At 36.6% G+C, this 23,284-nt stretch overlaps 1 protein-coding gene across 17 annotated transcripts in view; it reads left to right on the top strand.

Moving 5' to 3' along the window:
* Positions 1-23,284, top strand: part of picalma (phosphatidylinositol binding clathrin assembly protein a) — a 39,275-nt gene that overhangs the window by 2,865 nt on the left and 13,126 nt on the right. For 8 of the 17 annotated variants that reach the window (XM_089126409.1, XM_089126413.1, XM_089126411.1 and 5 more), the window contains exons 3-14: positions 10,431-10,573; positions 11,185-11,260; positions 12,779-12,881; positions 12,968-13,061; positions 13,213-13,324; positions 15,481-15,587; positions 15,686-15,727; positions 17,466-17,551; positions 17,886-18,009; positions 18,112-18,251; positions 19,910-20,007; positions 22,131-22,283. In XM_089126409.1, coding sequence (XP_088982535.1) covers positions 10,431-10,573; positions 11,185-11,260; positions 12,779-12,881; positions 12,968-13,061; positions 13,213-13,324; positions 15,481-15,587; positions 15,686-15,727; positions 17,466-17,551; positions 17,886-18,009; positions 18,112-18,251; positions 19,910-20,007; positions 22,131-22,283 — 1,278 coding nt within the window. The remainder of the gene's footprint in view (positions 1-10,430; positions 10,574-11,184; positions 11,261-12,778; positions 12,882-12,967; positions 13,062-13,212; positions 13,325-15,480; positions 15,588-15,685; positions 15,728-17,465; positions 17,552-17,885; positions 18,010-18,111; positions 18,252-19,909; positions 20,008-22,130; positions 22,284-23,284) is intronic. The other 9 variants (XM_089126417.1, XM_089126419.1, XM_039675817.2 and 6 more) reach the window with 3 other exon arrangements.

Here is a 23,284-nt window from a genome sequence, read left to right as displayed (position 1 = left end):
TTGATTGAACATTAGATATGGCTCCGACTCCGGCTCCGGCTCCGTCCCACAGCCTCTTTGATTTGGGCCGGGTTTCCGGGGTAGGGAGAACATTCCTCTTCAACTACCCTTATTCCCAAAATGACCAGCTGGCTGAAAAAATGTCCTCCAATTGTTTCTTCGTGTTTTAGTTTAGGAAAACATTTTAGGTAAAAACAACGTTGTAAAAAATAATTTATGTTTCATTTAGTCACAAAAATGTCTTTGTACTTTCACTCTAATCTAATATACAAATAAAGAGATGTTGATTTAAAGGAGTAGTTCACTTTAAAAACAACTTTTGCTGATAATTTACTCACCCCCATGTCATCCAAGATGTCCATGTCTTTCTTTCTTCAGTCGAAAAGAAATGAAGGTTTTTGATGAAAACATTCAAGGATTTTTCTCCATATAATGGACTTTACTGGTAAGGTCCAAAAGACATTTTCAGTGCAAACTACAAACGTTTCAACGGGCTTTAATTGATTCCAGACGATGAATAAGGGTCTTATCAAGCGAAACGATTGCTCATTTAAAAACAACAAACTAAGTTTAAGTTTTATAAGCTCAAATGGTCACCTTGCTCTGTTCTGTGATGCGCGTTCGTGACTCTCCTGTTCGAACTCGTTCATCAAAATGAATGAATCTTTTTTCGTGTCATTTGGTTCAGTCAACAGACGAAATGAACGAATTGACTCGGAAAAAGATTCGTTGGAGAACAATCCTTGAATGTTTTCATCAAAAACCTTAATTTCTTTTCGACTGAAGAAAGAAAGACTTGGACATCTTGGATGACATGGGGGTGAGTAAATTATCAGCAAAAGTTTTTTTTAAAGCGAACTACTCTTTTAATTAAAAAATATCAGAATGTAAGTTTAATTTTCGGCTTATCAGAAAGTTTGAGTTTACCAAATTAAGACTAACTTGTTTTTGTTATTGCTGTGCCTTAAACAGTACATATGTCCATATGTGGACGTCGGCTTCTGTTCCATAATGTCCACCAGCATTAGTCAGTGTGTTCAGTTGCATTTAGCCTAAAGCAAATACAGAGCGCTCACTATACTGCTGAAGCTTTAAATGTGATGCTGGTTCACATTGGTTCAAGTGTGTAATTTCTTCTCTGCTAGCAATTTGAAAATACTAACACCCCCTCCATCTGCTAATGGCTGGGCAATCAGTTGGTCCCTCTCGCCCATAATACAATTTTGCATGCTTCACATTTTAAAGCGATAGTGCTCCCTAAAATGAAAATTGTCATCAATTACAAATTTTTTTTCCTCAAGGTATTTTTAATGTAACTTGAGAAATTCATCCAGAACAAACCTCATTTGTTAATACATAACATAATTATGTATAAAAATGTATTCAAAAAAATGTAATTTAATCTGTCATATAAAGCATTAAAACTCAATTTATTCACTTTTTTTTATACAATTTTTATGAAGCATCAAAATTTGGAAGCATCAAAGTTCAGTAGAGGGACATCTCTGATTTTTATTTAAAATATATTTATGTGTGATGAATGAAAGTCTTCTGGTTTTGGAATGACATGAGGATGAGTAAATGATGAAATAGGCTAATTTTAATTTGGTGAAATATGCCTTTAACAGTTATTTAATTTTAAACCAGCATGACACTATGTTGTAATGCATCTATTTACAAATGAACCTCTTTTTTTGACTAGAAAGTATTTCGATTTTTATATTGCCTATTTTTTTCTGCAACTGCTATGTTGTGTTTGAATGCATATATTTTTTATTTGGTCTTTACAGTGGATGGAAAGTTGACTGATTCTAAAAAATGGCCCATGGATATAAATAGTGTGCAAACTTCCTTGTGCTGATGGTTTAGTGTGTAAACTGGTGGATTCAGCATGAGAGATTGGATGGGCAGTTGTTGAATTTATTTAAAGGTGATCATCACACACACATACACAGACAGTACACACACCATCAACCGCAGACCTTCCACTTCTGGAAGCCATGACTTGTGTAAGTCATGTTGGCTGGCCTTCCGTGCCCCAGTGCTGTGTAAGCAAGTTCTGTGGGATCGAGGCTTATTCTGGGTGCTCATTCATATCAGTCAGTTCTGCAATATGATAGACGCTTCCTAGAATCTGCCTGAGACCAAAAATTGCCACACACACACTCGCTTATCTTTACAGATTTAAAATACACAGCCACTCCTAGCAAACTTTGTGCTTGAATTGAATTAACTCGTTGTGTTTTCATCAGATAGCTTTATTTCTTACAACAGCAAAGCTCTTCATATAAGAATGTTTGAGATTATATAGTGTTTATCACGCAGTGTAGTGTACTTGATTGCTGGTCCAGAATGTAGTCAAAGCAAAAATGATATTATTTTGTCCACCTGGATACTGCTGAAGTTTTTCAGGATGTGAAATGCATCTTGTCTGATGAACCGTCTATAGCCAGCGGAAATCGGATCAGTTATGTTGTAATCGTAGATTAAAGTGCTCTCATCTTGATTGGTGTTCTACGGTTTAGTCTCCATATTTTCGAATACACCCTTAAGCCCAATTTTGAGGTTGAAGTCTCTGCGTCTACCAGGTTTTAGGGCGGGAAAGCTTATGTAGCGTTCTCATCCCATCAGCGTGGTTACAACACCCATAAAATGTCATCTGTTCCAAGTTCAACACAGTGACCCCTCCTTGGACCTGTTTTACGGTGTCCGATCTCTCTGGCAGACATCCACTGTAAGTCAGTCATGTGAGTGAGTGAGTGTGTGTGTGTACCTGTGTAGAAATGTAGCATGTGACCAGAAAGGCTTCAAATGACAGTTGGTTTGAAAGAGTGCTGACTCGCTGCCCTGCTGTGTGTGAATGGAGACCAGTACAGCTTTTAGAGTCACTGTTTGAACCTCCTAGCTGAGCCCTAAAGCATTTGTGGTTGGCTTTCTTAGCGTTCCATTTCCTAAATTATTGACCCAGTGTGCCATTAGCAAAGTGCCTCTTTACCTCACCAGTTTTAAGTGATCAGATATTATGTAACTAGTCACACCAACCCAAATACAGCAGAGATGGAAAGGTTACGACGCCCTCCTTACCGCTTTTTGTGTGATGATGACCGATATTTAGGGCATAACGGATCGTTCTGTTGGGTCGCGACTCGCGCTCACCAAGCAACACAAAACAGTTCCAGGATAAGTTTTGTCCTAAGGAACGTTTATAAAAGCTACCTAAATCCTCTAATTGTACTAAGGCCTAATCCTGGCTTACTCTAAGCCCTGTCTGTGAAACCGGGCCTTATTGTTTTAATTTCATAATAACATTGACAGAATAATTATTATTTTTGCACCGAGTTAGAACTGAGAGTTGATCAGCACCATTCCTGCTCCCACACGCCTCCCAAACTCCAGACTGCAAAGTGTCTTGTCCTGGATGAACCTAGTGGACCAGTGCGAGATACTTCCTGCATTCTTGTAGGCCGCCAACTATTCAAAATCTAAACAGCCAACAGGAAGTTGTTCCGTAAATCAGAAAAATGTCGGGAGCTGATTAGACGAGATGTCTGCAGATAGGAGAGTGTAGTGAGTTCCATCAAGAGCTGGATCAAAACTTTTCAAGTCTAGTCAACATGCTACTTTATTTGTCACTGTCTATCTATATATGGGAAAAGTTCAGTGGGGAAGTAGTACGAGTGATTTTAGATTTTCTGTTTATTGTCATATTAAAAAACAGAAAAAAGAAACATTTGCTTGTTTGACATTTTGTTCACAGCAGTTGATTTCTTTGTTTTCCTGGCACATCCATGTTTATGTGTGGTGTGTTTTCCTGATTTCTGTGCAGCTGTCTCCTTCATTCTCCCTGTTGATCCTCTCTCTCTCTCTCTCTCTCTCTCTCTCTCTCTCTCTCTCTCTCTCTCTCTACTTCCTTGGCACTCTCTCTCTCTCTCTCTCTCTCTCTCTCTCTACTTGGCACGGTCTGGATTCTACAACACAGTGAAGTCAAGCCTGTATTCTAGCCCAGATATGTTCTTCTTCTTCCTCTAGCCAGTGAGCTCTGTACATGTGGCATTTTTCTTTGCTTTTACTGGCGCTGAACGGATGTTTACCACATGGTCTGCATGGAAAGCAATATTGTCTGGTGGTTATAATGCTTTTTGAAAAGTTTACTCACAGCAATTAATTAATCTCTCTCTCTCTCTTTATTTATTTATTTATTTTTAAACATTTATATATATATATATATTCCTCTGGGGGAACATCACAACCAGAAACTACAATAGCTTACTATAAATTATTAACTCTAATTAAATACGGTTTATTGTGTAACCAAAATACCAATAATGGCCACAAGAAAAAAAAAAACATGGACTCTTATTTTGAAATGTCGATACTTTTGTGGACTGATCCTTCAATTAAGATGAGGGAGATAATATATGAATTCTTACATCCATCTAAAACATATTACAATAAAGATTATAGAGTAGACAAATTTATCAACTCGATTTCAGCAATCGCTTGGCATAAATGTGCTCTATTCACTTATTGCGAACCACTTTGACGCAGTCTGAAACGCTGTTGCGTGAGCCTGAATGCCCAACAGCACAGCCTTTTGATATTGCAACGCTCGATTATTTTATATTATTATTATTATTATTTTTTTAAATCATTGCCTTTTGACGTTTAATAATCACATTGGGCTGTATCACGATTTATTCATCCCCGAAATATAGGAGATCTTAAAATGATCAAGACGTTTGTTTTACCATTTCATCTATTGAAGACTCTTTATGACGTTAAATTTAAGAAAGCTTGCCGGAGGGATTTTGACTTTTACATACTATTTGGTGAATCACAGGCACAGGTTATTGTATCTAATCTGATATTACCTGATAACTCTTAATAGTTCTTCTTGATCAAGTCTTTCACCCGTGTTATTGGTCTTTCCCTTTCCGTCCAGGTTAGTCTGCAGGTATATTTGGCCCGTTTGTGGATCGCGTTTATGTGATGCAGAGCAGGATGCTGTCTTCTATCTGTCTGCGAGTTAAAGCCTTTGAATCAGGGGAGCAATCATTCACTTAATGGTTTCCTGTCCTCTGCCCTCACAAATGGGTCTGCCTGAAGTGGAACAGAGCCCAGTGGAGAAATATACCCATGTCGGCCTCACTATATTCTCCATCACTGATTGTTTCTACCTGTTTTTTGTCTGTTTCTCGGTCTGTGTGTCTTGTAGCCTCCTGGCGTTTGTCCACTATAAGGGTCAGAGAGTTTAAATAGCTCCATCATCAGTCTGTTTTATGACTGACCGTTTTAAAGGATTCATGTTGAATCGGTTTCCCTTCTATGAACTGTAGGAAGTTTGCAGCATCCTGTTGCTGAGTCAACTGTTCTCCTGTCCTTTTCTAAAAAGAAATGTTTTTTTCAGACTAGAGACCATTATTCTGTATGGATGCCATTAGGACTCCACAAACATCATCCATCTGTTTAGCTTTGTAAACAGAAAAAAAGAAACATGATTTTTTTTTTCGTCAGTCAGGCATAATGCATTAATATAACAGTATGTTGCTGCCCAGCCCATCATCACTAACATTGAGATCAATGTCCCTTGACAATCAACAGTTCTCCTTGTTAATTATTAACGTTAGTCACGCTCTACTGATCTTGATGCATTATGAAATGCAAATGGGTCAATGACAAATAAGGATAGGCTACGTCTTTACAAAATCTATTTTAAAAATTTTTCAAGCGGAAAGTTCTTGAAGTGTAATTGTTAGTCGTTCAACTAATCTCAAAAGTAAAGGTCCGTATCATATTACGTTTTTGAGTCATGGATCGGATCATTTATCCGATCAGCAAGAAAAAAACAAATTGGGGGCAAATGTAACTTTGCCTTCCATTTATTAAAATGACTAAAGTACACTTTAATAGGCTTTGATACCACCACAGCAAAACTATTTGCCTAACCATTGAAGTTCAAACATTATTAAAGGCAATACACTAATTACAAGCATAGATAAATAACAAAGTTACAAATAAAGTAAGGTTTAATTGTAGTATTCAATTACAGAATTGTAGTATTCAAATACATAGATGTAATATTTTGGGCCTAAACACTAATGTTCACTGTATACGTTTATATTAATCCTTGTTAAAGCTCTGTTCTGTTGTATGATTTACATTGACAGACGCAGTAGGTATTTATAGGCTGCTGTCTCTTTAAGAGTGAATGCACGGATCCAATAATGATACACATCCGATTCTTTTTTTTTTTTTTAAATGTAAAATTGGATTTTCACTAAAATATGATTATATCATTTTATGTAATTAACTAACCTTGATTATTTTTATTTTTTTATTTTTTTAAATGCATGACAACAAAAATACTTCCTGCATAGTGGTTAAACTGTGATGACTTATTTTAAATTTTTTTTTTTTTTTTATTTAGCCAAATATTTACACTACCATCCAAAAGTTTGTTTTTAATTAATTAAATTAATCATTTTGATAATAAAATTGTTTCTTGAGCACCAAATCAACATATTACAATGATTTCTGAAGGCTCATATAACACTGACAAATGTTGAAGTTTAGCCATACAGGAATAAATGAAATTTGATTCAATGACAAGACAATGAGTGTGTCTTGTCATTGACTCAAATGCAAATACATTGTTACAATAAGGAAATGGGTATTTATTGCTGTAGTTTTGCATTATACAACCTTAATCAGGGTGGGTCAGGTCTAAAATAAATACTTTCTCCATTAGGTTATACATTAGCAGTGACATGTTCTTAAGTTTTGAAGCTAACGATACATTTTAAAGGAATAGAACATGAATATTGCCATCATTTATTCACCCTTATGTTGTTTCAAAACCATTTTGACTTTCTGTCTTCTGTAGAGACTAGAGCTTTCAGAATTAAAAAAAAAAAAAGATGCAAAAGCGTCTTAAATGTATACCATTTGTGCTCTATATTCCAAGTTCTTCAGAGTTCAAGTAAAACATTTGTTTTGGGTTGACATGAGGTTGAGGAAATGACAATTTACATTTTTTTAAGTGAACTATCCCTTTAATATCAACCTTTTCCTTCAACGTATTTTATGGATGCAAATAAAGTCAGTGTTGACACTGAGAGAACACTGTCAGTGCACATTTTGAAGTGCGACTACTTTGAATATTGCATTATTTACCCTGGAGGCATTTCAGATTATGAGCACGATGTCAGAATAGGGTGGATATTTTATTAGACAAGAAGTTTGGGAATTCATCTTTTTTTTGCTTTCAAGTAGGCTGAGAATCAAGGAAAATGTCAGATGCTTTAATGTTTAGGCAGAGCAGGTCACATGACTGTTTTTTTTTTACTCATCACATGACCATCACATGGTTGGATACACATGCAACCCTCTAGGCCATCCATCATGTCTCTCCACTGCAGAGAGATAGAGATACAGACTGGGTTGGTCTAGATTGGAAATGAGTCCTTCAGATCTCTCATTTCTCCTGTCAAATGTGCTTGTTGGCATCGGGGAGTGTAGGGTAAACCCAACAGTGTTTGGTTACCCTGTCGTAGAGCGATAACACCATCACACATCAAGTCCAAGTCGTCTTCTGGCTTTGATCGTTCACTTGAGCCTCGTGGACGTGTAAACTTTCAGCGGCGTCATGCTCCACACAGGCGTTTTGTGTTGGCTCTGAAAAGTCTTTTGTTGTCACGTGGCCAAGCCTTTGTGCAGGTTTAAATGGTGGATGTTATCTGTAAAAGAGTGGGCATTCTGTTGACCACCCATGCTCACTGTGCACTGCAGCATATTTTTACAATCCCACTTCAAAAGGCTGCGTATGCACTAATATCGGCTTGGCAATTTGTTGGGCAGAGTGTAATTACTTTTTTGTCTTTGAAATGGGTTGTAGAGAGGGGTGGAAGTGGCCTTTTCATTTAAGTATGTCTAGAAGTGGTTTCTATGAAAGCTTGTGCTCGAAAAGAAATAAAAAAGCTAAGTATCTCAAAATTCAAACCTTTTCCGTACGATTGTGAGTTTGTATATCACAGTTCCGAGTTCATATCTAAACTCGTCGTAACTGGGAAGGGGAAAAAAGTCAGAATATTGAGAGTCATAATTATAAACTCGTGATTTTGAGGACAAAAGTCAGAATTGTGAAAAATAAACCCACAGTTGTAATGGGAAATAAATGAGTTGTGAAATATAAAGTTGCAGTTATGTTTGTTTTTTGTTTTTTTTTATTCTGTGGCAAAACCAGCTTCCATGGTTTTCTCTTTCATTTGATTCCAGAAAACATTAAGTTCACTTTTAAAAAAACTTTTGCTGATAATTTACTCACCCCCATGTCATCCAAGATGTCCATGTCTTTCTTTCTTCAGTAAAAAAAGACCATAAGAAATTAATGATTTTGATGAAAACATTCCAGGATTTTTCTCCATATAATGCACTTTACTGGTAACCAAACAGTTCAAGGTCCAAAAGACAGTTTCAGTGCAAACTGCAAATTGTTACAACGGCTTTAAACAATTCCAGACGATTCAAGCGAAACAAACTTGTTTATCAAAATGAACAAATCTTTTTCGTGTGATTTGGTTCATTCAACGAACGAAATGAACAAATTGACTCGGAAAAAGATTTCTTCATTTTGATGAGCGAGTTCGAACAGGAGAGTCACGAACACACATCACAGAACAGAGCAAGGCGACCATTTGAGCTTATAAAACTTTTTTTTTTTTTTTAAATGAGCGATCGTTTCGCTTGATAAGACCCTTATTCATTGTCTGGAATCGTTTAAAGCCCTTTGAACAGTTTGCAGTTTGCACTGAAACTCTCATTTGGACCTTGAACCGTTTGTTTACCAGTAAAGTCCATTATATGTAGAAAAATGCTGGAGCGTTTTCATCAAAAACCTTAATTTCTTTTCGACTGAAGAAAGAATGACATGGACATCTTGGATGACATGGGGGTGAGTAAATTATCAGCAAAAATTATTTTAAAAGTGAACTACTCCTTTAAGATGATCTATACCCGTTCCGATCTAATTCCCAGTGGAGAGAGGCTGCATTTGTCCTCCTTTGCCGTCTGTGGGAGGTTTCATGAATGGCATGATAAGCTGCAGCCCTGAATGAGTCTCACAGTGTCTGTGGCGAAGAGAAAGCCTTGAGGGATCCCGCTCTTGCTCTCGGAGCGCAGATGGCTGTGGAGCCCAGCCAAAGAGCTAATAATGCACAGGATATCAATGCGTGTGTCTCACTCTCACCATGTCAGCTCTGAATGCTAACGCACTGAGCAGCGGCACCTTAGCATCACACAAGTTCACAGAGTCAGATGGTTCCCTGGAAACAGCGGCTTTTTCACTAGGTTAGCCGACCTTTTTTATATAATGTCACTAAATTGGAAACTGTGGCAGTGAGTTTAAAGGTTAACAACAGGACACAGAAGTTTCATGCATTTTTTTTTTTTTTTTTTTTTTTTTACACAAATGGTCTTGTATTTGAGTCAATATTTTGTCATGCTATAGTGATTCATTTTCTTGTAATACTACCACTAGTGGTAATACTAGTGGAACTATTATAATGACAGACTAATAATTTGTCAACATAAATAATACATAAATATACTTTTGTTGATGAGATTCACATTGGCGAGAAACTGCACAGCCAATGAGAATTTTTATTGAATTTTGTTTTACTTGCAATAATATATGCAATGGGATTTTTGACACAAGCTTTGTCACAATTTGCAAGTGATAACTTCTGAATATTTTTTTTTTGTGAATTCAGTAATAAATCTAAGTAAGATTTATTTAATCAAAAATGCAGTGTAAATAGTAATATAGTGGATATTATTACAATTTAAAATAACAAAAAAGTAATTTATTCCTGTGACCTCAAAGCTGAATTTTCAGCATCATTACTCCAGTCTTCAGTGTCACATGATCCATCAGAAATAATTATATGCTAATGTGCTGCTCAAGAAACACTTTCTTTTATTAATATCATTGTCGAGAACATGTGCTGCTTCGTATTTTTGTGGAAACATGATAAATTTATTATTATTTTTTTTTTTACATTTGAGTAGACCGTAAGAATTTTATTGTTTCTCTTTTGTAACATTTTAAATGTCTTTTGCTGTCGCATTTGGTCAATTTAATGCATCCTTGCTGAATAAAAGTAATAATTCCTTTAAAAAAGTATTGAATCAAAGTGTCCGTCAACCAGCATGTTCTCTTTATGTCAGTATCATCATCTGTCGTTGCATAACCCATCAGTTCACCACTAGTTTGGACACGGTGTGTATACTATGCCATTTGAAGAAATCTGGAATGGAAGGGTTCTAACAAATGTTAACAAGCCAAAACGGTTTGAGCTATTTAGGGCACGATATAAACGCTGTGACAGTTTGAATTATTAACACATTGACCTCCTTCAACTCTCTCTCACCAGATCTGATCCAGTGCACCAATGAGATGAATGTGAACATCCCTCAGCTGGCTGACACGCTGTTCGAGCGCACCACCAACACCAGCTGGGTGGTCGTGTTTAAATCTCTTATCTCCACACACCACATTATGGTCTATGGCAATGAGGTCAGACACCCTCCCACACACACACACACACACACTTTTGTACACACTCACAACTTTTAGCCTGAATTAACCCGATGAACCCCCGAATAGCTCACCCAAAAATTTTAAATCTGTCTTGTGATTCCAAACTCATACAGTTTGTTTTATTTTATTTATTTATTATTTTTTCTATTTTTTTACTGTAATTACTTTATTATTTTAGTTTGAGAATGCTTCTAGAACATAGTGAATTAGAACTGGGGCTTTTAGTCTCAAACATGACAATGCTTGCGTGTCATTTTTGATGCTTTTCAACCTTAGTCAACATTGAAAAAGGGGTCAGGATTCACCCTTTGTGTTCATAGAAGAAAGTAAGTCAAGTTTGAAATGACATGAGTAATTAATAACTGAATTTTTTAATTTTTGGGTGAACTAATTCTTTAACTCTTGGTATTTTCATCAGTGTTACTGTTAGATGATAGTTTTGTTTTAGGGCTTTAGCTAAAGCATTTAAACAGCACATGTGCCAGTGTCAATCATTTTTACCTTTGTGCCTTCGACAATACTATTTATTTGTATAGTGACTAACTTCAGAATAAATTGTAACATGACTTTGTTGTTCATGTTGACAGAGATTTGTACAATATCTGGCCTCCAGGAACACATTATTCAACCTCAGTAATTTTTTGGACAAAAGCGGGTTACAAGGTAGGTGCTTTCAGCCCGACACCTCATTACTCATTCTGTTTTTCCAAACACATTGCAGCTGCGTTATCTATTTTCATGAGCAACCAAACCTATGACAAATGCAGAAATGATGAATAATTGAGGAGCTGACAGAACACGGGCTGCCTTTTCACAGTTCTATCATTTTAGTGTTAGTCATGGTCAGTCATGGTTAGTCCTATTTCTCGCTCTTTCTGTCTTTCTATCTGCTCCTCTCTCCCTGAACTCGTTTTGGGACCTGCTCAGCAACATGGCCGACTTTCAACTTAAATAAAGCTCTAGTGGTTTTATTTACCTCTCTTGAACTCCCATTTAAATTAAAGGAGTAGTTCACTTTTGAAAAAACGTTTGCTGATAATTTACTCACCCCCATGTCATCCAAGATGTCCATGTCATTCTTTCTTCAGTCGAAAAGAAATGAAGGTTTTTATTGAAAACATTCCATCATTTTTCTTCATATAATGCACTTCAGTGGGAGCCAAACGGTTCAAGGTCCAAAAGACACTTTCAGTGCAAACTGCAAACTTTCCAGACGATGAGTAAGGGTCATATCAAGCGAAACGATCGCTCATTTAAAAAATAAATAACAAAGTTAAGTTTTATAAGCTCAAATGCTCGCCTTGCTCTGTTCTGTGATGCACGTTCGTGACTCTCCTGTTCGAACTCGTTCATCAAAATGAACGGATCTTTTTCCGAGTCATTTGGTTCATTCAACGAACAAAACGAATGAATTGACTCGGAAAGATTCGTTCATTTTGATGAACGAGTTCGAATAGGAGAGTCAAGAACGCGCAATGACTGAAAAAAGAAAGAAAGACATGGACATCTTGGATGACATGGGAGTGAGTAAATTATCAGCAAAAGTTTTTTGAAAAGTGAACTACACATTTAATAGTTGAATAAAGTCTTTATTTTAGTTTTTTTGATAAACTTGATGTTGAGCCACTGTAGTCACTTGGACTATTCATCTTAACTAACGTTTCTGGGTCTTCAGATTATAGAAATTACCTAGTAGCCTGTGAAGGAGTCAGCCAGCTCTCAGATTTCATCAAAAAACATCTTAATGTGTGTTCTGAAGATGAACGAAATATTTCTGTTGCCTTGTTCTCATTTGCATAATTTTTGTAGAAGCTGTATTTGTAATAACATTATGTGTTGTATCTTTTGGCTTGTGTTTGAGCTTATGACTAGCGGCACAGACTAGTACACATCACAATGACCTGTCATACTTAGTAGAGTCTGATAAAGCTTACGGGTTCTAGGCTGTGTCATGCATTATACTAACCCTGTGCAAACAGGAAAGTATTTTTTTCCTCTTAGCAATAAAAATGAGTCACAATCATCCTGAAATATTGTGCTGAGGATTCAACTAAAACATCAAAGACTCGCATTTTTAAATATATAGAATCAGAACGCAAGAATATAGTTTGCTGTATGACTAAGTTCAACTACCCGAGGGTCGCTGTGAACTCGAGACAACATGTTCTGTTCTTCGTGCAGGATATGACATGTCCACCTTCATCCGGAGGTACAGCCGCTACCTGAACGAAAAGGCAGTCTCATACAGACAAGTGGCCTTTGACTTCACAAAAGTAAAACGAGGGTAAGTCTATTTTCTAATTATTGAAGGGAAAGTTTACCCCAAAATGAGAACTCTACTGATTTGTGTGCTTGTCGTTTTTGTTAAAGGGCTGACGGTGTAATGAGAACTATGAACACAGAGAAGCTCCTAAAGACCATGCCCATTATCCAAAACCAGATGGATGCGCTCCTCGACTTCAACGTGAGTTTATGATGACAACAGCTAGGCTTTGCTACATGTCCGCAAACAGCTTGACCTTTAGTCAGTGGTCTTTTCCACTTGTTTTTGTAGAATTATCTTGCAGAATAACCGTCCCAAATCAAATTGAGTTTGGCTTGTTTTGTGTCTGCAGGTAAATGCCAATGAGCTCACAAACGGGGTCATTAACGCCGCGTTCATGCTTCTGTTTAAAGACGCCATCCGTCTGTTTGCGGCCTATAATGAAGGGATCATCAACCTGCTTGGTGAGCTGTTATCCTACTTGAGCTTTCAAAACTCACTGTGGGCTGCCCTACATATTGGCTTTTAGCGGTTATCTCTGCTGTTGGTTCCTGTTTCAGAGACCTTTAAACTCACAGTATCAACCCACTCATCAACAGCTGCATAGGACTCTGACCCGACACGTCACTCAGTTTTATGACGGCTTGTTTATCGCCTTGGAGTTTTAGCTCATTAAACAAACCCTTCATGTACATATCGTTAGTCTCAGAATTAATGTTTTGAGCCAAGTAAGATCAACATTACTGTTTAGTGCAGTAAAACTGAGCAAATTTCAGCTTGAAGCGATGATTAGCTATAGAGTGAGATTGGAATTGAAACTCGGATCATTTGATGTTGAGAACCCAGAATTTAATAACGAAACATTGAATTAGGATTGCACAAGTAAATAAAATGAGATATGACTGAAATGAAAAAAGCAATCATTGTAACTTAAGAATATTAATAATAAAAAAAATTGACGATTAACAAATAATTTATTTTATTCATTAGACAATTACAGGTATATTTCAGGTAAATGGGTTCCGAACAGAAACTGTGGACCGAGTCAACTAAAGTGCAGCAAAAAGAGATCCGAGTCCATTTTCAAATTCAGCAACAATGTGAATGCAAAAAGATTTTTGTACGGTTGTGTCTGCAAAAGCGGTTTTGTTCAGTTTCTATTAATTCAGAGCCAAAAGACATAACTTTCTAGTTAAGTGTTTGCGTGGCCTGCTTTTTTATTATTTTGTATGTATGGTATCTAAGAGGCAGCAATATGAGATTATCATACTGCAGTTCAAATCGCTACTGCAGTGTTTAAAAAATAGCAGCCCTACTTAGAGTGTTTGTGTTGGGTGGCTCTATACAGTGGCTTCGGCATTTGTTGGCTTCGTTCAGTGGTTACATGTTGGAAGAGAGTTTCTGTGAGAGACTGACACACTAGTGAGAGCTGCTTCGGGTCATGTTGTGATGATGACAGATGCCAAGCATAACTCGGTCTAGTGAAGTCACAGAGTGAAGCAAGCAAGCCCCCTGATAATGTGGTGGGAAATGGAAAACTATCAAAAAATTTGACTTTGTGGGAAAGAGGTGGGAACTGGCGTACATTCAACTAGGGTTGCAACTAACGATTATTTTGATTAATCGGATAAATTCCACTTGATTTTTGTTTATTATAACTAAATAAAACCCTAAATCCGGGTTGTGGCGAGCAGGACGAGGACGTGAGAGATGTGAGACCGGTGCGAAATCACTAATATCAATATTTGCATTGTTTTTAATGATAATTGCTGATGGCAAGTTGACAACCATGATTAATGTAAAAAAAATTATATCTAACATATGTTTTAATACAAATTTACACAGGCATGTTGTTCAGATGTGACGATATAAACTAAAAACATTTCAAATATATAGTTCATTTCATTTTTGTTTAAAGTTAATTGAATTATAAGGATAAATTGATAAAATAAATATCAAGAGCTGTACTAGATCACATTTGAAAAACAATTAAAACTTAACCTGATGCTCGAGACAATGCAGACATCCCAAATTTCCCGTAAGTTCCGGGAGTCACCCGCATATTGATAGCAGCTCCCTGATGCCTGCAAATTTGTTATAACTCACAGAATCAACAGAAGAGACTGTGCTCCAAACCGTCCGTGTAGCGCACGCATAACATAGCGGCGAGGAGAGAGACCTTGCGTGTGTGTGTGCCTCATTGGCCTGTTTCAACCAATCACTAATAAACAATTACTGTGGCGTAAGCGGACCAACTTATCGATAATGACACTCGTTGACAACGATTTTCATAATCGATTATAATCGATTTTATCGATTAGTTGTTGCAGCCCTACATTTAACACACAATTTATTAATAAAATAAACAAATACAAAATGAAATTAAATGACGACAGATGACTGCCGCATATAAAACGAACACAACACAAGTCCTGGCCTATCCTCTCTCAACCTTCACTGTCGTCGCTCCTCCTTTATGCTTCCACTCCTCTGTGAGGGATACGAGAGCGGTGCATCGTGCAGGTCTGCTCATCATCAATCACACCACTGGCCTCGTGTCGCGTTCCCACGACCCTCGTCCTGCTCACCACACTGACTTCATACCTTTTCCCATCTGCAGAGAAGTACTTTGACATGAAGAAAGCCCAGTGTAAAGAAGGCCTGGACATCTATAAGAAATTCCTCACTCGAATGACGAGAATCTCAGAGTTTCTCAAAGTGGCAGAGGTAAGATGGTGTAAGCCAGCGTATGTGTATAAATATAAATAATGAGCCAATATGCGTAGTGCGCACATTAAAAAAAAAAACTTTCCTGCTCATTACAGCAAGTGGGAATCGATCGAGGGGACATACCAGACCTGTCACAGGTGAGGACGCATATATTGGCCTTGGTTTTGAGGAAAAAACGTACACTGACTGACTGTCTTCCCTTTCTGCCGATCGGCTACTTATCTGTCACTCTTCTTCCTGCTTGAGCTCCACAGCTAAACTTAGCACGGCTTCATTGGATTCACACGAGTGCGGGTTGTAGAACTCTCTAACCTGCAGTTACCTAGAAATCTTAATACTTAACATGAGTTGTACATGGAAAAGTCATCTGAGAGTTCTAGAACTGCAGCTAATTTGCTTGTGCAGTGCTGCTGCAAACCGCTGGTGCATGCGGACATCTCTGCATGACACTGTGGGGGAAACTATTCTAACTGTCCTTAATGCTTGATTCATACAGCACATAAAGGTGTGATACTGTACACAGCTTACAGGGTTGAGACAGTCAGGTCTAGGTTTAGGTTTGATTTCTTTTGTTTTCTGTTTCTTTTCAACAACTATGTTTTTACATGTTTGTGTGTCGAGGAGACTGTATTATAAAGAATGTTACTCATTTAGTAAGATTGCAGCAGGGCATAATCATTAATATTAAGTGGGACAGGTTCCTATTAGAGTTCATATTAGTTTTTCATTGGAGGATTTATATATATATATTGCAGTCAGATTAAAAAAAAAGGAAAATAATTTACGTAAAAAGAAAAAAACATTAACGATTGCAAGCTCTTTGGGTTTATTTTTATTCTACTTCACTATTTTGCAGTTTCTGAAATACTCTGAAAACACCTTTGTTAAACGACCACCTTTATATTCTGTATCTTTCCTTATCTTTCGTTTTCAGTTTACAGTTTGTGTAAGTACCTGCATCTCACTCTCTTCTCTCTGTTTCGAAGCCTTTGGTTTGTTCCTTTGCATGCTATCTTTGTTTTTGTTCAGTAGTGATTCTCCAATTAGGGGGACATTCATATTTGTTGTATGTTTTTTGTGTCTGTAAAGAAAATGATAAAATTATATTTTTTATAATATAAATAAATAATTATAATGGACTGGCTTTCAGTTCATTCAGTATTTGTGAACAATTAATAATTTTTGTAATATTGATAATATAGCTAAACTGTACCCAATATTTCGTCATTACCACCATGCCAAACATTTTAGAAAACATTTGTTCAATAATAAATGTTCTATTTAGGTATAATGGAATGAAAAGTGATTAGAAACAAATATGATTCATTTTAAAATCTTAATCTGTGAGTAGCTTTGTGTTATTTTTTTCTTATTTTATTAATTTTCCTTGATATTTTGACGTATAAGAGCACTTTGGATCTGAGGCTTATGTTTCTTTGGAGCATTTGACATCAGAATGTTTTGTAAATGAAGCAATGTAATAAAGAGTTTGCAAAGAAACGTTTTCTAAAAGAGAAAGCGGCCCACTGTATTGGATATGACGGCATCTATATTATATATTTGTATTTTTGTGTGCTATAACCTAAAAAAAAATGTCATTACCGCTTTAAACTTTTTCTCCAAAATGTGACGCATCGAATTGTAACATCATTACCATGAAGTGCAACATGAAAAACTTTCAAAATCTAGTATTCATAGTTAGGTCTTTTCAGGACGTGATCATTTTAGATGCGTTGTTTAATTTGTCAAGATTTCATGTTGTTGAACGTGCCCCCAATTGAATGATCAACACTGTGTGTTGTGTGTGCATATTTGTTCTGTGGACTGTGATTGTGTCCTGGCCTGTAAGATAATACAATGTTTCCATTCCTCCAGGCCCCTAGTAGCCTTTTGGACGCCCTCGAGCAGCATTTGGCTTCATTAGAGGGGAAAAAGGTCAAAGACTCCACAGCTGCCAGCAGGTACAGTGATTTGCAAAGCAGTTAATTTTGAACTTTCTGTGAGGGGGTTGTTTCATATACTTCTAGGATAATCAGCCAACAGTGTTTAAACTAATTTGCACAGGAGGAATTTACAGGAATTTGATGACTTGCAGTTTGGATGTATTGAAGCTTTGCTAACATTGTCCCTGGATTTCCACAAAAAGAGTCAAAGTTGGTTCCTGTAGCGGAAGCAGTAAAAATGTGCTCTGTGCCAATGCTAGTAGCGCTGATTCCCTCTAATGCAACCCTTGTGGATGCAACCCAACAGTGGCATGTTAACTGTATAAGGTCCTCTGTCTGTCTTTCCACTCAGAGCCAGTACGCTGTCCAATGCGGTGTCCTCCTTGGCCAACACGGGTATCTCTTTCACCAAAGTTGATGAGAGGGAAAAGCAGGCTGCTCTGGAGGAGGAACAGGCTCGATTAAAAGCACTTAAGGTGCATAACGACTATCTGCATCAGTTTATTATAAAACCTGATTATATTGGAGCATACACGATTGACAAGGCAATTAACCTGTTTGGTTTTACCAACACCAAGGAGCAGCGTTTGAAGGAACTGTCCAAGAAGCCCTCCATATCCTCCACAACTGCAGCATCTCCTGTTTCGACGGCGACGGGGACCATCAGTACCGCCCACGCCATTGACCTGTTCTCCACATCCAGTAGCTTTGCTAACAGGTAATAGTTTTATATATTTACAGATTGGGGTGAGTGCCTCAAACTGTTTTTTTTTTTTTTTTTTTTTTTTTCCCAGCAGAAATAGCTATAATGTTACACAAATTTCTGTCAGATAAATTTTGTTCTTTTGAACTTTATATCCATTAAAGAATCCTGAGAATACAATGCATCACAGTTTTCAGTAAAATATTAAGCGGCACTACTTCATCAATATTGATTAAAAAAATTATTTTTTGAAATCTGCATATTAGAATAATTTCTGAAGGATCACTTCACATGATTTTAAAGTGGAATATATTTTATATTGTTGTTTTTACTATATTTTTGATCAATTAAATGCAGCCTTGGTGAGCTGAAGACACTACATTCAAATACATTAAAGGGGTGATGAACTGAGAAATCAAATTTTCCTTGAGCTTTTGACATCTAAGAGGTCATCATATAAGAATATCCTGTAAGTTTCAGAACTGAAAACGTCCTTGTTAGTCCAATAAAAGCTTTTATTGACACCAGGTTTAGAAAACGACTAGTTTTTCAAAGTAGGGAACTATGACGACAAAGAGGATAAAACACCACCCCTGTAGAAGAAGATTAACGCCTACTTCAACACGGCCGTTAGCCCCGCCCACCGATTCGCGCGTTACACGCATAGCTAAATAACATAGGCCTACCTCGTGAAGACAAACCGGATCGAGCTACCGAGCAATAAACATGCCGTCATAAGTTGACCTCAGACAACAATACATTTTTTTTTCAAAAAAGCCAGTTCATGACCCCTTTAAAAAAAAATCTCACTGACAACAAACTTTTGAGCAATTTATATGTAATGCATTTGTATGTATTATTGTCTACTTGTTGAATATAATTTGAATTGCTACACATCATTTGTATTATAATATAAATGGTAATTTTTACATATTTTATTTATTTATTTATTTTTATACTGTACAATTTAAAATGTCCCATTGTGAAATATTGGGATTGCAATTTATTTTGATTTTAAATAACAGCAAAGTTCAAATGCTTTTCAGCCAGTTAGATTGTGGCCAGAACTAATTGCTGTGTATTTGATGATGGATTCCACAGTCTTTCTGTTCGGATGAGACACGGCTGGTAGTGATTATTTTCCCAGTTGGTGCATGAGTGCACATGTGCAATCGTTTGGCATCAATCTTTAGCTTTCAGTGTTTTATTAGGGTTCCATGCAGGACTACACAGTGACGGCAAGTTCAACTCCGCAATTACGTTACAGGCGTATGTGCTTATAATGATGATGTCATCCAAAGAGGAACGGGGACATGCGTTATTAATGGTTCTTGCTAAGACGATCATTACCATTATACTTGCAGTTAGGGCTTTGTTTCAAATCAGATTAATCTCTGCTGTCGTGAAAAAAAAAGAAAGTTTAAAATCAGTCTCCGGTTCTCTTGTTTGTGCTGTAAGTGTATGAATTCCTGCCCAGACTGGATTTGGCTGTGAAGGAGGTATTGATTGCATGTGAATTTCCCCTCAACTCCCTAAGTCTCCACTTTAAGCACTTCAAATCAACATGCCAAGTTTGTCTTTGCCATATAACTGTGAAATGCTTGGTGCTTCGACTGCCGTTTAATGGAAGACATTAATGTGATGCGTGTGTGTGTGTGTTTGTCTGGCTCCAGTGCTCCGAAGGTGCCGAACGATCTGTTGGACCTGCAGCCCGCGTTCCAGCCCTCCCTGCCTCTCTCCACCGGCCTGCCTTCAGCCAACACATGGGGAGGTGAGCGGGTCACACCACAGGAACTCACAGATCCGCATTAATATGTATCTCAAAGAAATCAAGCTTACATCAACAGCCTTCTCCTCTGAAGCCATGAATTTTCCCTCTGGATTTTTATCCTTTAGGAAAGAAACCGTGTTTTTGTTGCATGCATCTAAATAACATCTAAACTGTTAAATGAGGTGCTAATTTTTTAACCAAGAGAGCTGAATGGCTGTGATTAACATGATATTTAACCTGATGGCACTGGGGTAATATTGGTTTCCGATATTAGCCAGGCAGATCCAGAAATGTCCGCAGCTTTCAGTGTTTATTGAATTATACTACGTAAAACAGGCTCGGAAACTTTTCCAGATGGATTATCTTGATGTGAGTTGAAGCTCGTTGGAGTTTTATGCAGGCTTTACACTTTTCAACACCAGAGCGCTGTCATGTCCTACTGCATTTAAAGGAATATCTCACCTAAAAATAAAATAAATCTGTAATCATTTATTCATCCCTATGTTGTTCCAAACCCATATGACTCGATTCATTCTGTGGAACTCGAAATGAGGCATTTTAGATGGCTATCCTGGCCACACTTCTCCAAGATAATGGACTAAATCTAAAGTTGGGTTGTCGCACACAAAGAACTTCTTGTAAAAGTGAATCTTTCGACTTGAACATATTCCAAGTCTTGGAATAAAAATCCTTTAATATTAGGTTAACAGTGAAAATTATATTTAGAAGAGGTATACTTGGCTATTTATAGATGCGTTAAATTTCACATTGGATTTTGGGATATATATATTATATACAACATGAACTCAATATTTGATTATTTTTTTAAACTTTAATTAAATATTGTAGAAAATATAAGCTGCATTTCAGCTGTAAATTTGTACTTAATTAACAAAAATATGTAATCTGGTGTGTATTATTATTTTTAATTAAAATATGTCAGGCTAATTGTTTACTTAAAAAAAAAATGTACTGGCTATTCCAAAGTTTATCCCTAAAACCGTATTCTGGACAAATGTGGGCAAAATAGTTTTGATTTATTTTTTTTTAAAAACTTCCCTTGATCTGAGCGGTACAATACATGGCCACTTTTCCTAAGTTTGCCTCCTGAACACACATCAGTTTGTTTGACTCAATTCTACAATTTTAAGTCGGTGAGGAAAAAAAAACTGGGGGCAAAAAAAAAAGGGCACTCATAGAAATGATTGGGAAAAACTAATTTAGAGCATTCTAAAATTAGACTAAATAAGACACCAGGTGACAGCAAAGTCACTTCAACTTTAGGTTTTAGCTCTAAAAACTTATTAAAATGGTATTTTAATGTAGTTAAAAAAAATAAAACATAAAAATAAGCATAATTTACATAGAAAATATGGTACTTTTTGAAGTAAATAAATTCAAAAATACCCCCAAAATAATAATAAAAAAAACACCTTAAATGGATAGACAGTGATATAACATTTATAATAAATAAAAATTAGGATCACACACCTGAGTCCTCTGTGCCCACATTTGTCCACAATTACATGATTAAGGGCTACAAAGTGAATACGGTTTGAGGGCTAAGTTGTACTACAATAATAATGATAATAACAAAAAAATGTTAATAACAATAATATGTATTTTTTTATTATTATTTAGTACAATTTTAAAGCTGCAAATAAGGCTAAAGTTTTATTGGACCTTGTGCATAACCAGTAAAATAAATAAATAAATATGGATTTTACAGCTTTTAAAAATTTACAATAAATAACAATAATAATGTTTTATATTGTGTGCATAAATGTGTATACATTTAATCATTTTAGTACAACTTTAAAGCTGCAAATCACACTAAGGTTTGCTCAATGTATTTGATTGCCAGTCAAATACAATTTTATGCATTCTAATATTTGTCCTGATTCATTCCTGTCCATTTAGCTTAGATGCACGATTTATGTTACATATACATTACAACCTGTGTCATTCAGTCCAGTGCGATGGTAGTTTATTTACATCTGAAAGTATCCAAAGACCAAACAGACTCCACCTCATTTGTCTGTTAGTCTCTGTTTGCATGTTCTCTCTCTCTTTCTAACCTCTTCTTGTTATTTTCTGTTTCTGTCTTGTCTTTGGCCGTGTAGATCCTTTCATGTCTACAGAGGCTGTTGACGACTCCATTCCAAACTTAAATCCTTTCCTTACAAAACCTGTTGTTGATCCTGTCCATCTGCCTGTTGTGTCTTCAGATGCTGTTAGTTTTCCCTCTAGGACACCCAGTCATGAAATGTTCGGTGGTAAACGGCTGTTCTTTTCTCTCATGTAGTGCACGGTTTGCTTTCTTTCGCCCGCTGCTGCTAGTCTGTTTTCTCTCCTTTTTCATATTTTTTTTCCTGAATGCTCCACCACATCAAGTGTACAAAGACCAGCTGGTCAGTGACCCGAGTTAACCCTTAACATATCTGATACGTGTGTCTGGAGTTCATATCGGCTGTGTACTCAACCTAGTGAGCTGCCTACCTAGACAGTATTTTTAGATCTAACTCAACTTCAAATGCGCCCATAATGCCCAAAAAGGCTGTCTGAAAAGGCAGAGCTAAATAAAATACTGCATAAGTTGTATGCAGGGTATACTACTGAATGCATTGTTTTCATAAAAAATTAATTAAATTTCACATACTAATTTGTTAAATAGTTTGTAAAACACTCCAAGCATTAAATGTTTTATATAGAATATATAGTAACGTTATGACTTGACTTTAAGGGTCTTATTTTAACGATCTACTGTACAGACGTTGTGGACCTGCCTAAAGGCACACATTACTAACTTGCTATTTAAATAACAAATAAAAAGACCAGCATTTAATTTGGGCGCACAAATGTGTGCAAATGCATTTGGTCTTTAAACAACGTGGCACAGGACGTGAAAAAGATAGTTGCGTCGGGCTGAATCTAGCAAAAAAACACTTGCTTCGCAGATGGCGCTGCATTGCGTCGGGTGTATGATAGGGCCCAATGTCTTAATTAATTGCTTTTTAGTTATCGAAAATGGGGAGAAAAGTAATTTCATGATTGGCAGATGTACAATATTTTCAATTCGTTGATACACAACAACGGCAGTGACAAGAAAATAACAAAAAAAATGGATCGTCAAACGCATTGCATTGTGGGAGACGTTGATTCTTGCAGTGTACTTGGGTTGTATACTGCATATTTTGGCAAGTGTAGATCATGCTAAATTATAATTTATAATATTCTCATATGCAATACTGCAGAGATGGTAATAGAAGTATTCTTT

The sequence above is a fragment of the Pimephales promelas genome, chromosome 23, assembly GCF_988280905.1.
Source record: "Pimephales promelas chromosome 23, fPimPro1.hap1.1, whole genome shotgun sequence".
Lineage (NCBI taxonomy): Eukaryota > Metazoa > Chordata > Actinopteri > Cypriniformes > Leuciscidae > Pimephales > Pimephales promelas.
This window is presented reverse-complemented; position numbering and strand designations above follow the sequence as displayed.